The following is a 14,565-nucleotide window of genomic DNA, read 5'->3' on the forward strand; positions in this document are numbered from 1 at the left end:
CAAATGATCTACCTTATACAGGTATTAAAGTTTTTCAGTTTCTGCTTTTATAAATTACATAACAGGTGGAATTTATGTAAACTGTTGGTTCTGGCTATTCGTTTTCTTGGTATGCTTTTACCTCCTCAGTATTTACTTCATCCACTCTGCTTCTAAAATTATCTACACCACTGGAAAAAATATAGCCACTTCTGATACTCTCACTTGGAGATAAAACTGCACTTCACGTGCGTCTGTTCACCATCTAAACTTCATTTCTTGTTAATAAAATAATTCTTCATAAAGAATCATTCTTTGCTTCTCCCAAACGATTTTCTGGTGCAGTCCAATAATTTGTTTTGTGTACCTTCAGCACAATGATACAAGGTTTAGTGGGTTGCCAGAATGTGTCCATTCATTTTGCACTTGATTTTCTTTGTGGAAAGAAAGCAAGGAGCAGTGACAGAAGCAATCCTGTTTGTTTTCTGTATTTGCATTCCTCCAAACACCTAAGCTACCTGTTTGGTTAGCTGAGTGATGCCATAAGGTTTGACAAGCTGCTCTCTCTCTCTCTCTCTCTCTCTCTCTCTCTCTCTCTCTCTCTCTCTCTCTCTCTCTCTCTCTCTCCCTCGTCTCTGCCACCACCTCCCCCGTCTCTGCCACCACCTCCCCCGCCTCTGCCCCCTCCTCCACCCTCTCTGCCCCCTCCTCCACCCTCTCTGCCCCATCCTCCCCCTCTCTGCCACCCCCTCCCCACTCTCTGCCACCCCCTCCCCACTCTCTGCCACCCCCTCCCCACTCTCTGCCACCCCCTCCCCACTCTCTGCCACCCCCTCCCCACTCTCTGCCACCCCCTCCCCACTCTCTGCCACCCCCTCCCCACTCTCTGCCACACCCTCCCCCCTCTCTGCCACCCTCTCGTCCCCCCTCTCTGCCACCCTCTCGTCCCCCCTCTCTGCCACCCTCTCGTCCCCCCTCTCTGCCACCCTCTCGTCCCCCCTCTCTGCCACCCCCTCGTCCCCCCTGTCTGCCACCCCCTCGTCCCCCCTCTGTGCCACCCCCTCGTCACCCCTCTGTGCCACCCCCCTCGTCCCCCCTCTCTGCCACCCCCCTCGACCCCCCTCTCTGCCACCCCCTCGTCCCCCCTCTCTGCCACCCCCTCGTCCCCCCTCTCTGCCACCCCCTCGTCCCCCCTGTCTGCCACCCCCTCGTCCCCCCTCTGTGCCACCCTCTCGTCCCCCCTCTGTGCCACCCCCCTCGTCCCCCCTCTCTGCCACCCCCTCGTCCCCCCTCTGTGCCACCCCCTCGTCCCCCCTCTCTGCCACCCCCTCGTCCCCCCTCTCTGCCACCCCCCTCGTCCCCCCTGTCTGCCACCCCCTCGTCCCCCCTGTCTGCCACCCCCTCGTCCCCCCTCTGTGCCACCCCCTCGTCCCCCCTCTGTGCCACCCCCTCGTCCCCCCTCTCTGCCACCCCCTCGTCCCCCCTCTCTGCCACCCCCTCGTCCCCCCTCTCTGCCACCCCCTCGTCACCACTCTCTGTCCCCTCGTCACCACTCTCTGTCCCCTCCTCCCCCCTCTCTGCTCCCCGCCCTCTCCTCCTGCATTATCCACTGTTCAGCCTATATGAGTGTTGGCTAATTGGTAGATGATCTTCAGTGTTGACGTGGTTTATCATGGGCCGCTTGGGCTCTGCTATGGGTTTGAAAGCTTCAACAAATTGGTGCAGAACAGCTCAGACTTGCCGATGTTTCTCGGTCAGGCCACATACTATTGACAGTTTGGTAGTAGCTTCCTCCCCTTCATTGACTGTAATGGTGACAGCATAATTTTTCACTGATGGCCCTAAGCTGCCCTTCCTGGACTGGTTGAGCTGCCCTATGCATATACACTTAACAATGAGTAGTGGCAGCTCATGCAGTTAGGATCCCAAGTTTTCCACAACCACCTACAATGATCTTTACTGCCATGCAGAGTTCTTTTATGAGCCCAAGTAGCTTTTTGCAGTTGACTAAAGCTTGACAGTTTAACTGAGTATCTCAACTGACAGCTGGAACTTAACTGACGTCAGGATGACAATGTCTCCAAAAGCAAACAACTATCCAGAGCAGTCTTTGTTATATGTACTTGTCGGAACAGCTTTGTTAATTTGGAACTCTGATCTTCCATAGTCTACAATGGTTTGTTAATTCCTGCAAATAACTGCCATCTGAGAATAACATTATGACTTTATTCCGATAAATTACAAATTTGAAGGACTGTGTCTGCTAGTGTTAGTTATTCTTGCAGCATGTTCCGTCTGCTGGACATATTTCTCTTTTGAGACTTTCAGAGCAATCAATTTCATATCACAGAATGTAGTCTTTCTTAGCTGATAAATATTAGGCATAACAGAAAAGGAAGCCCTTGAGTTGACGAGTACCCAGGCAAGTTGACTGCCGATGATGGTGTCAGTGAGAGGAAGGGGAGGAAGCTACTACCAAACTGTCAATAGTATGTGGCCTGACCGAGAAACATCGGCAAGTCTGAGCTGTTCTGCTCCAATCTGCAGCCATCTGCTGTTGACTAGTGTGAATAGAACTGCTGTAATGACTGGGGTCTGTCAGTGTATTAGTTGTTGAAAACTTGCTTTCTTTCTCTGCAGTAATGTACAAGGTATTCAGGGCATCCACAGTGGAAACACGCTGGCATGTCATTGTCCTCCTTATGCCTGTTCTTCTGAGGGACATTATTCTTGGCAGAGGAGTTGGTTGTACCTGTGTTGGTCGAATGCTGGGTGGTTGTTTGATGGCTGCAGTATAAATCAGAGTTGACAAAGTCCATTCTTCCTGGTGGATTCAAATTGTGATGGAGATAGATGTTAAAAGATTCATACCCCTTCTTCAGCATCCTCTCTTATCTCCTGATGTGTAGGTTCAATATTCATGGCACCTGTAACTTGCTTACTTCATCCAACAGTTCTTGTAGTGATAAAATGCTGTATGTTTTCTCTCACTACCTGACATATGTGAGAGGCAAAGTCTTCCACAACTGTCACAGAGAACAAATTTAGGAATCAGTTGTACTTTTCTCATGTGACTCATTTTCTGTTCCAGTTACTCAATGTGCTTGGCACCACTTAAAGAATTCCTTGGTTGTTGTGACACTGTTATGAGAAGAGAGCAGTCCATGTCTTCTGCATCAAGTGTGAGATTTTGTTGACCTCTGTATATTCAAATTCACAATGTGGCAGAAGGTGAAAATGTTCTGTATGAAGGAATATGTCATTTTCACATGAGATTGGGCACTATTCTTGAATTGTTGTTCATTAAGTGGAATTCCTACTGATAGATGCTGAGTTTCTCTCTGTTGTTTTTGAACTGTTGCTGGGCTGTGCTATGCATGTGAAAGTACACATTCACCAAAAACATTGTTATCATGCCTATTGTATTTGCAAACCCTGACAGATCATTTGAGAAGTTTTGTTGGATCCTGACCAGCATTTTTGGAAAACACTGTTGGATGCCTGATGTGCAACTGACTCATCACTGTTTTGGAATCCATTAGTATCTCGAATATATGGACCCTGGAAGCAATGTACCACTTGTATTCCTATTCTGGTTCATGTAGGCGACAGCTTTTATATTGGCCAATTGGAGCCACAGTTATGTAGATATTTTGAAGTACCTGCCATCTCAACTGAACACTGACATCCAAATCCAAATGCTAGGCTGTTAACAAAATAAAACACTTTGCACAGAAAGCATTTTTATTATGAAAATCAAACAACAGCTGGAACAGAACTCATATGGGTGGAGAGTGCTTTTATTTGTACATATATTGTATATTCTAGAATACACAAACATTACAAACATAATATTTTTGAAGACTTTCCAGAAACAATAAATACTAAATACTTTTGGCGGTATGTAGACGATACCTTTGTGGTGTGGCCCCACGGAGTAGAGACATTACCTGTGTTTCTCCAACATCGGAACTCACTCCATCTCAATATACAGTTCACTATGGAAGTGGAAAAGGATGGCATCTTACCATTCCTGGACGTCTTAGTCAGAAGAACAGCTGATGGTACATTGGGACACAGCGTCTATCGCAAATCAACTCGTACAAAGCTATATTTGCAGGCCACAAGTTGCCATCATCCTGCGCAATGCGGTAGTGTCCTATGCTCTTTGGTGCGTAGAGCACATGTAGTCTCAGATGTGGACAGTCGATCTGGTGAGCTAAAACACCTGAGAACAGTATTCCAACAGAATGGCTATTCTGATAGGCAGATACGCCATGCATTCCATTCCAAGCAAACTCAAAGCAGGGATGTAAATGAAGTAACAGAGGCGCCCACTGCAACAGCGTTCTTGTCCTATTTTGGCGGCATGTCTTAGAGAATAGAAAGAATCCTCAGAAAGCATGATGTCAAGTGTGTTTTTCGGCCACCAGTAAAACTGAGGAATTTATTGTTCTCGGTCAAAGACGACCTTGGCCTCAGGAAACATGGTGTGTATAAAATCCCATGCCAATGTGGAAAATCTTATATTGGACAGACATGCCGAACTGTGCAAGAACGTTGCGTCGAACATCATCGTCATACACGCCTGGGGCAACCTAATAAATCAGCGGTAGCGGAGCATTGCCTGGACACGGGACATCGTATGCTTTACGAACAGACAGAAATTTTATCCCCAGCGTCATCTTTCTGGGACTGTGTTATTTAGGAGGCTATACATATCTGCACGGTGGACAATCTTATCAACAGGGATGCAGATTTTCAACTGAGCGCTGCCTGGAATCCAGCACTGGCTGCCATTAAATCAAACACAGGGAAAACAAGAACTTCTGTTTCCTCAAGTGATGCAATGCGTAGTTGAGATTTAGTTCATACTTTAACCACAGGGGTGCCCGGCAGCACTGTCATTGCCCATAGCGCACGCATGGATGGCCTTTCTGTAGCTCCCAGCAGGGAGCACCAGGAGCGCCACTTTCCTCCAACTATGAGCGTCTTCCCACGCACACGTATTGCCTGCTCCCATCATGATAAATTCTGACACCGCCATGCAATTATCAGTGACAGCAGCAGCTTCCACCACCTGATGATGTCGAGCAGTTGCATCGAAGAAATATTGTGAGATTTACACAATACGATCCGGCGGCAAACCCGAGAAGCGTATTTGCAACAGATCTGTTGGGAAAGGATGAAAAGTCACAAATCATTTCTGATGTTCTGGTTTGAACTGACAACCTGCAGCATATCAGTCAGCAATGAAACCCGTTACTCCAAAAGGCACAGCTTAGAGCAATATCTCCAATAAGCAGTTGTAATTCTTTTTGTTGTCAATGCAAGTGTTATAATCAAGCCTAATGGACAAACTCCAATTCTTGAAAATGTAATTTTATTGAAAAGCACCTAATGCTTGGTATCTAAACTAGAATCTCTCACAGACAGCTCTTCAAACAGTTGGGCATACTGGTAATAGCCTCGTAGTACATTTACACTCTTGTGAAATTCACGTTAACACTGTTTCAAAACACCACCAACATTTATAAAGATAATACTAGGAGGAGAAATTATTTACAGTATCAGAATATATTTGCCCAGTTCTAATATAAAGGATGCCAAATAGAATTTAAATATTGAAGAAGATGAAAATTACATACACTGAATGTCGATGTAACATTTAACAGTTGAATAAATGAGTATGCATGACAAATGTGTAAAAATTCCGCTTGAGTTTTATAAATTTTCACATCTTTGTACTGTTTTCTGTTATGTAAGGGGTCATAATGAAAGGAGAAAATAAGCCGTTAAATTTGGTTTTGATAGAAAGGATGCGATTGTTAACTTGGAAATTTAAGCTATTTTCCAAATTTAAATATGTATGATAAGAGTTTAAATGAGTTTACATTTATAGCTGATTATGAATTCAGTTTCAGGTGCACCCAACTCTCTTGATGATCTTTTGTTTTTCAGATCTCCCACTGGCATTCCTTGAAATACATGTCCTTTCACCAGTTTTTTATCAGTTGGATGTGTTGCCTGGCAGTATATTAACAAATTGAGTGTCAGACCCCGAGCTTCATTTAATTTGAAACCATCATCCCTATTTACTAGACTTTGATGCTCTTATTTCGATATACACCTTGATTACATAGTCCATGGCACTCATAAACATGTTTCCAATCATTGCTAAATCTAGCAAGTCCTCAGAGATAATAACTGTGCACGTGCCTACTCTGTATTGGTGCAACCCAATTGGAGTGAGCGGTTGTGTAGATGCTCCAGTTGTTTGTATTGTACACACAGTTTTGATTCAGGCTGAAGAAGTAAGTATAGGCTTCACAAGCGGAAACTAAATCTTTACCTGCCCCATCTCTTGACTTCGTATGATACATGGCATGGATTTTGAGTAGTTTCTTACAGTGGAACCAATGGCATGCACTATGACCTTAATGCAGAGCCTTTAGCAGAAATGAAATATAAGTCAGTATGTCACATCGTATCGAATGGATATGACACTGTAATAAAAGTAGCATTCTTTATTTAAAATTTCTCATCATATGATATTAAATTGATATTTGGTTCAGGCATTTAAAATGACTGACTGTTAAAAGCAAAAATTGTGTACATCAATGATATTGTTGAACCTTTAGAAATAAAAATTGCTTCAGTTTTTGTTTAATTTTTCACTTTTTCAAATGCTCAGTAATTAAAACTGAAATGTTAATTTCATTAAAATTTATCTGTTTATATAAAGCTTCAGTAGGACTGGAGATAATGGCACAAAGGTGTTTTGTTTAGCCCCCTGGTGTTTAGGCTGTTGTGCATGATGGTCATCATGTATAGGAATGGTATCAGCCTTTCAAATCACAGTAGACAAAATGGACAAAGAGGGTGGCATGAGGGTAGCAAGAAGTGAACCAGTAATTGAATGAATACATTCTATGCATTCAACTTCCAGTTATTTTTCTTTTTATAAATGCTGCAAATTTTTGGTATCTAATGACCCTCAGATATTTTCTAATCTTTAAAGATTATCGTTTCAAAGTATCTTTCAGAATTTCAACACATTACTTTATGAAACTGATGACTGTGCACTGACTTTGTAATCCTTTAAATATGAAGAAAATCACATGGAGCTTTTCCACAAGGTCCTCTTGTTAATGACAATAATTCCATTATCAAATGAAATTGTATTTCTGTAATAGGCTCTGTGAAAACTGCCATGTACCTATAAAGACAAAATAATGATGATAAGAATCTAAAGATGGGCCTGCAGGATTATGAACACACTGTTTTTTTTTCAATAAAAGCTACACCTTGTGAATGAATATAGATTTTTTTCCCCTTTATATTTTTCAAAATTTGAGTGACGCACTGTGCAAATTTTAAGTTGTGTGGGACCTTTGTATGTTATGTATGAAATGTTCAAATGCCATCAAGACATATTGCCTTTGTTGTTTGCCATGATCAAACTAGGTACCAGTAACATAATATTTTATGTCTGTTGTCAGAATTCTATGAATGTGCATCTCAGCACCATACTGGAAGCCAAGAGAGAATGCTACAAACCACTCCCACTGTACACACTGGTGCCCAAGAAGGAGCTGGTGAGTTAAATGGTGATGCAGTTGCTCTCTGCAACTTTCCACAGTTTGTTTGCTTATTGTTCTTTGTGCCCATCTGCAGAGTGTACTTGAACTTCAGACTTTTTTTTCCCAGCTGAAGATAATGGGGAGATCCAACTTAACTGATCTCATTCTTACAACTAAGATATTAAATCTTGGGGTTGCTTCAAGGTCATTTCCAGCTATTCTTGTGGAGCATCTTTAGCTAATTGCAATCATCTGTTACCAGTGCATGATACCAACAATGGGAACTACTGAGCTACTCAATACACCCAGTAGTTGCCTTGCATGTGGAGTTACATTCCAGTGCACTTACTACTAGGGCTAGTCATGGAGTTTCAACTATTACGTCAAAAAATAAAACGTAGTATTATTTGCAAAAGTGAACCATATACATGGCAGTAGTGGGAATCAACTTGGTTACATGACTAGGCATGGCCACAATCCTCATAAAGTAATGTGCATAGCCCCTAGACAGTGTAAAACTTGCAGTTAACAAAATCTAAATTATTTTTGATGAAAAGGAGAAAGTAGTGACAGTGCATACAGAAAAGTTAACAATGTGCAAAGCAAATGTTTATTGTGGAAATTTATTGTATGCAAATTACAACAGGAAAGAACCAGCTATTTCACCCTAAAACCATTTGTCCCACTGTCTTTTGTTAACACATGTCAACTGAATGAAATCTGTTAAAGTGATCAGAGCTTGCAAAATAACACCACAGTGCAGTTTGTATGGTCACAAATAAGTGTGCTGAGGTTCATGAGTTTGATCCTACTACAGAATGAATTTTTTCTTCTTGTCTCTTTTTCTTCATACTTTCTGTACTTTCATTTTTGATGACTGCTGATAACTGTTTACAATGTATTGGTAAAAAATTGGATAATAATTGAATTCCTATTCAGTGTACAGAAGGTGCAAAACACATTTATTTATTATGTTTGTAGAATGATAGTCATGATAGAATTATCAGTAAGGTAAATTGTTCTTGCACCATGAATATTGTATGAAGCTCAACTTGTCACAGAGACATTTAATTTTCAGTAACTTTAAGGGGAAACTTAGGTCATGATCATTCTGCATCACTGGTTTCTCATCTACTAATTTTGCAACCATTATCTAATTTAAAATATCAGTCTTTACCATTATTTTCAGTGATGTGAATCACTGCACTTTGTCACCAACAGAAATAACAAAAGTAGTATACAAACAGCATTCAACTCTTGATCTGTGAAGCTTCAGTTTGATACAGAACTCACTTGCCATTACCATTCGTTCTTCTCCAACCAAACTCCTGATCCACATGCTGAACTTGTGAGAAAAGTTGTTCTCTATCTGAAACTTGTTTTTGAAATGCACCTCAGTCAACAAATTGTCATATACAAATGAGACAAGATGGTTTCCAAATATACAAACCACATTAGATTTTTATGAAAAATATGAGGCATAAGAACTAGAGTCAAGTGGATTTAGAAAAATCATAGGATCATACATATTTATCTGTGAATAAATGCTTCCAAAGTGATATCGTATGAAGAATATTGTAAAAAATAAAAATTGCACATCTGTCTGTTTTTGTTGTACTATGTAGGACATTGATGTGCATTTGTGTAGTATGTGGCAGTGCTCCACTTTTGAGAGGATGGGAGTGTATACTTCTGCCACATCTGCTCTCCAGTTTCTCAACCATAAACATGACAGTGCTTATACCCTTCAAAGGTAACCAGTTCACTTTGCTGCTTAACAGGTCGGCACTAGCTGGGCTTTCCCGTTTTCCATCTAAATCAATCCATCCTATCATTTGCATGGATATTTTGCTCTAACCCCTGACAGAACAAGACACAATACCTGAGCAATCTGTCGCAGACAAGTGAGTACAGAATATGACAGAACTTGCCAGTTGACCAACACTGAACTTAGGATGACAGTACTTGCAAGATGTAGGGACTGTAGCATATCAGAGATTATACAAGAATTCTGGTTTCCAAAGTTAACTGGAATTAGGACAGATACTCATTATCATGGGCATAAAACACCATATACAAGGATTCCAAGTGTTTCATGAACAAATGCCACCTCATCTCCTCAGTGCTGTACAGGATAAGCAAATGTCTACTTTGGGTCACATGTTTGCCAATATTAAACTGAGGTGTCAGGACTGTACCAAGTCAAATACACTGCATTGCATTCAGCATGCAGTGACTGACATTACAGCTTGTGTGTACTTATGAGTTGTGGATTACTCAGTGTATAAAAAGAAAATCATTTTTAAAATTTTAAAATTTATACTAAAAAGTTATTATTTTTATAAAGTAGTGAAACCTGATAACCATTATTTGTGCACCTTCTCCCTAAGTGTTCAGTGCAAAATATTTGAGTTTCCAGTGTTGTATTTTATGTTACAGACATTCAGTGTATATACATAGAGTGATTAACCATCATTTCACCTTTACATCTGTATCTATAGCCTGTGCTACATACGAGGGGCAGTCTTAAAGTTTTGACACTCACCTTGAAAATTTATTTTTGGTTTGTTTCCAGGTACATGTCTGCAGTTTTGCTATGAACTGGTACACATTGTAATCTCTGCCCCACATTAAAATGCTATAAAAAAAAAAGGAAATGAAAGCTCAGATGTTTCACACAGTAACTTGTGTACAGTAGCAGCAGAAATGTTGGAGCTGTGTCAGTCTGATTCAGATGATGTACTTAACTGTTGGGATAGGCTCCAGTTTGGTACTGTGGCATGGGGATGTAATGTATACCAAGACTATAGATGTGTATCTAGAAACAAACAAAAACGATTTGGTAACTTAATTTTTTGAGGTGTAAATTAAATGTTTCTCTACCAATCATATATTTTAAGTTTGTTTTTGTGATGTATAGCTCAAGTCAACCTCTAGAAGCTCTCTTCACCCCTGAGGGAGGTCCACACAACCATGAAATCATAACTGTTTCGCAGTCTTGCCATACGTGCAACATATGACCCAGCTACTGGAGCAGATACTGTGTTCTAGATTATGAAATACCTTGACGAAAACTGTCTGTTGACACACAACCAGTGCAGATTTAGAATATCTATTCCTCGAGAAACACAGGTGGTTCTTTATTCACATGAAGTAATGAGTGCAATCAAGATGGGATCTCAAGTTGATTCCATATTCCTATGTTTTTCCACACGGTTCCTCACAACTTGCTTCCAATAAAATTGCATACCTTTGTAGAATTTTCTTAATTGTGTGAGAGGATTCATGATTTCATATCAGAAAGATCACAGTTCATTGAAATTAACAGGAAGTCATCTTTAAGGTGTTGTGGCCCTCTGTTGTTCCTAATGCAAATAAAAATTTCAGTTACAAGCAACTTAAATTAGAATCATTGCACAGAAAATGTTCTGGCAGAAGGAGAAGCAGATTGTTTTATTGGCAGAGAAATTAGAAAATGCAATAGATCTACTAAAGAGACATCCTGCTCTACTCTTGTCCATTCTCTTCAGAACTGCTGTGACATATGGGATCTGTACCAGACAGAATTGATCAAGAACATGAAACAAGTTCAGAGAAAGGGAGATCATTTATTTTCACAATATAGGGAAGACAGTGTCATGGATATGATATATGAGCAGTGGTTGCAGTCATTGAAACAAAGGCATTTTTATTTGTGGTAAGATCTTTTCATCAAGCTTCAATCAGAAACTTTCTCCTCTGAATGCTAAATTATTTTCTTGACTCCCAACTATAGAGTGAGAATTAACCATTGTGATACAATAAGAGAAATCAGGGCTTACACAGTGCACAGAAAGACTTAGGTGTTTATTTTTCCTCACATAATATTTGAAAGTGGAACAGTAGAATAATATTTTGAAAGCAATGCTTAAGTGTGAACTGCAGTAAAATCATACAGATGTATGTTTCAATGTAGAAATAATTGAGCCAGTTGCTTGCTCCACTGTTGGTAAAGTGCTTGTTAATTGTTGGGCCTGGATGATCTCTCAGGAGAGCTACACTTGTTTAATGCCACCCACATCGACAGTCACAGGTGCACTAAAGGTACAGAACTAGTCTGTGATTTATATTGTTTACTGCTTGACAACTGACTGACAAATGAAAAAAGAATGAAGACCATATAAATCTAGGTTCAAATCCGTATGTATGCTCTGCAAACTGCTGTGAGCTGCATGAGCTGCATGGCAGAGGTTGCCTGTCACTGAACTAGTTATCAGAGCTTCTTCCCTTTCCATTCACATGTGTAGTGTAGGAAGAATGACTGCTTAAATATCTCTGGGTATGCAAATATAGTCTGGTCTGCTCTTCAACGTCCCAATGGAATTGACACATAGTGGGTTAGTATATTCCTTGATTTACCAGAGAAGGCTACTTCTTGTAAATATATAGATAGGCTTTCACACTCTACCTAAAAGCATCTGCATGTACAGTTTTTTAGCTGCGGGTGTGACACACTTGAGCAGTGTTATAGGATGGATAGCAAAGTGTTGTGTAAGCAATCTGCTTTGCAGACTGATTGTATTTTGTCATTAGTCCACCACTGAACAGGTCTGCCTCCTGCTTTACCTACAACTTTATCTTTCAACTGATACATTTTAAATCCCTACAGATTGTTATATCCAGGTATCTGTATTAATTGACTGATTCTGACTGTGACTCACGGACATTATAGCCATAGGCTATTGCAGCACTCTTTTTTTTTTTTTTTTTTGAAGTTCCAGTTTTTAAATTTATTAATTTGTACAAGATGCCACTTCCTAATCTTTTTGGGATGTGACTGTGTAGCATCTTTCAGGTATATATTGGCAAAATATAAGCTGCATCCTATGAGCTTGCAAACAACATACAAAGCCGAAATTGCTGACTATTTATGTAATAAATGTACTTTGCCACAGAAATTTAGTACAGGTGATTTTTTTCCCTCCTTTAACACAGCATAATACAAACATGAGAAAACAACAGAGGAACAGATGTGAATTGGTCAGAGGTTAGAAAATGTCAAATTATACCTACAGCAAGTAAGTGCAGCTTTTCTGTTCTGAACCACACTCTGCAAAAGAGAAAAGTCAGCAAATTACACCATGAACAGATAGTCTGTAGACTTATGCCCAGCATTAATGTTTAAAGGCAGTCAGTTAAATCATGATCAAGATCTTTTATTCTGGAAGTAGTAATTACAGAGGAGAAAACAATGCTTCAGCTATTGAGACACTGGATAAACATGTTCTGTTCCATTGAGATTCATGTGCAGTAAGAATGATAGCTCTTTTCACAGTCATTTTATAGTAAACAGAGCATTACCTTTAACACACAGACTATTCATTAAAAAACAGAGGATTTGGGGGGGGGGGGGGGGAGAAGAATGTTATGTGGATACAGGTCTCAACCGAAGGTTAAACAGATGAGAAAAACAAAGTCTATTTAAAAAAATAATAATAGCAGTTTCTTGTGAGTAGCAGATCATCTTCATAGCAAAGTTGGGAAAAGAGACAATGAGAGATGGCAATATAAATATCACATGTTTGTAACACTGTAAATAATACTGATAATGGTACTACAAATAACATTAAAACATCATAAACTCATTCACACCAAGAGCGTTATGGTATGCCTTCTTTATTTCTTTGTTGATTGTCCTTGGTGTCAACGTACTGCATCGCTATGCTGGCTGAAAAATGGGGTTTGTAATTCCAATACTGAATATTGTAAATAATGTAGCCGACAGGTGTACAGTTGCGTTTGACAGTACTTTAATTTCACTGTTAACAACCCTGCAATAATACACAGTTATATGACCAGTGCACTATTGTTTAACTTTTGATAAGCCTCATTAATAGTTTTCAGGCAAACCTCCACATACCACTACCATAATGTACTATTGAATATCTAAGAGCAGAAAAAACCTAACCTGAAATTCACAGTTCTTGAAGAACAGAAAGGAACGTATGGAGCAGACATTGTCATTGTTTCAACACAAAGCCTAATTGTGTAACACTTATTTCATAGTTAAGTTGAAGCATTGTTGTTGTTCTAACCAACACAGGTTTCTCATCTGAAACTTGATCATGGGCTGACTCTCTTGTGACCAAAAATCATCACAATAATAGGTGCTGAAACTACACATTGTTCAAAGTTTAATTTACAGAAATTACAATTAAAACTTAACTCATTAAATTAACTGAATACCTTGAAAAATTCATTCTTTTTAACAGTTTCTTTCTACTACAAGGTTTAAGCTGAATTATTTGTTTAAATGATAAAATTAACATATATAGTTACACAAACAATACTTTTGACGAAACTGGATAATACTTTCGAATAAAGGGCTGAATTTGCTAACATGTTTTCAAATAGATCCTTTAAGATTACTAGTATTTCATCTTCCAAGTGTTTATAATTAGTACAGAATTTATATTTGTTTATACGTCAACAATAGAATTTAAGTTATGAGACAGTTACTGATTTCATCCTATAATAAAAGACACTAACAAGGAATAGTCAAAATAAATTAGAAAATCAATTTCATACATGAAACTAAGTGCAAAATTAGATCTGGCGCTATATTCTTTAAGGTCCAATCTTTTTCTTTTATGGAAATGCAGATTGTATTCACTTATGATAATGGTAATTAGTTAGAAATGAAAAAGTGAATTTTAAGGAGGCAAATGGCAAAACAAGAGGGGAAGTAAAACTATCCCAGCTTGCTTCGCCACAGGTGCTACAACGTGCAGTCAGTAGTTAGCTTCTTATTCCATAGATCATTTCCGTGGTAAATGGTAATGATGTGGAACAAGTCTTTTTACATGCACAGCGCAACTTAATTTTTGAATATGAATATGGCTATATGATGAATATTTGTAAGTTTGTATTTATTTATTTTGTTTTTGGTATACAGATTCAAGCTAGTAATTCCTATTCGCCACCTTTTACACACTGTCAATGAGAATGCTTTTTAGTTGGTTTT

At 39.5% G+C, this 14,565-nt stretch overlaps 1 protein-coding gene across 1 annotated transcript in view; it reads left to right on the plus strand.

Moving 5' to 3' along the window:
- LOC124553747 overlaps positions 1-14,565 on the plus strand; it is a 167,090-nt gene that overhangs the window by 86,147 nt on the left and 66,378 nt on the right. The window contains exon 4 of the mRNA XM_047127682.1: positions 7,482-7,577. Within this exon, the coding sequence (XP_046983638.1) occupies positions 7,482-7,577 (96 nt within the window). The remainder of the gene's footprint in view (positions 1-7,481; positions 7,578-14,565) is intronic.

Source organism: Schistocerca americana, chromosome 11 (assembly GCF_021461395.2).
Source record: "Schistocerca americana isolate TAMUIC-IGC-003095 chromosome 11, iqSchAmer2.1, whole genome shotgun sequence".
Classification (NCBI taxonomy): Eukaryota; Metazoa; Arthropoda; class Insecta; order Orthoptera; family Acrididae; genus Schistocerca; species Schistocerca americana.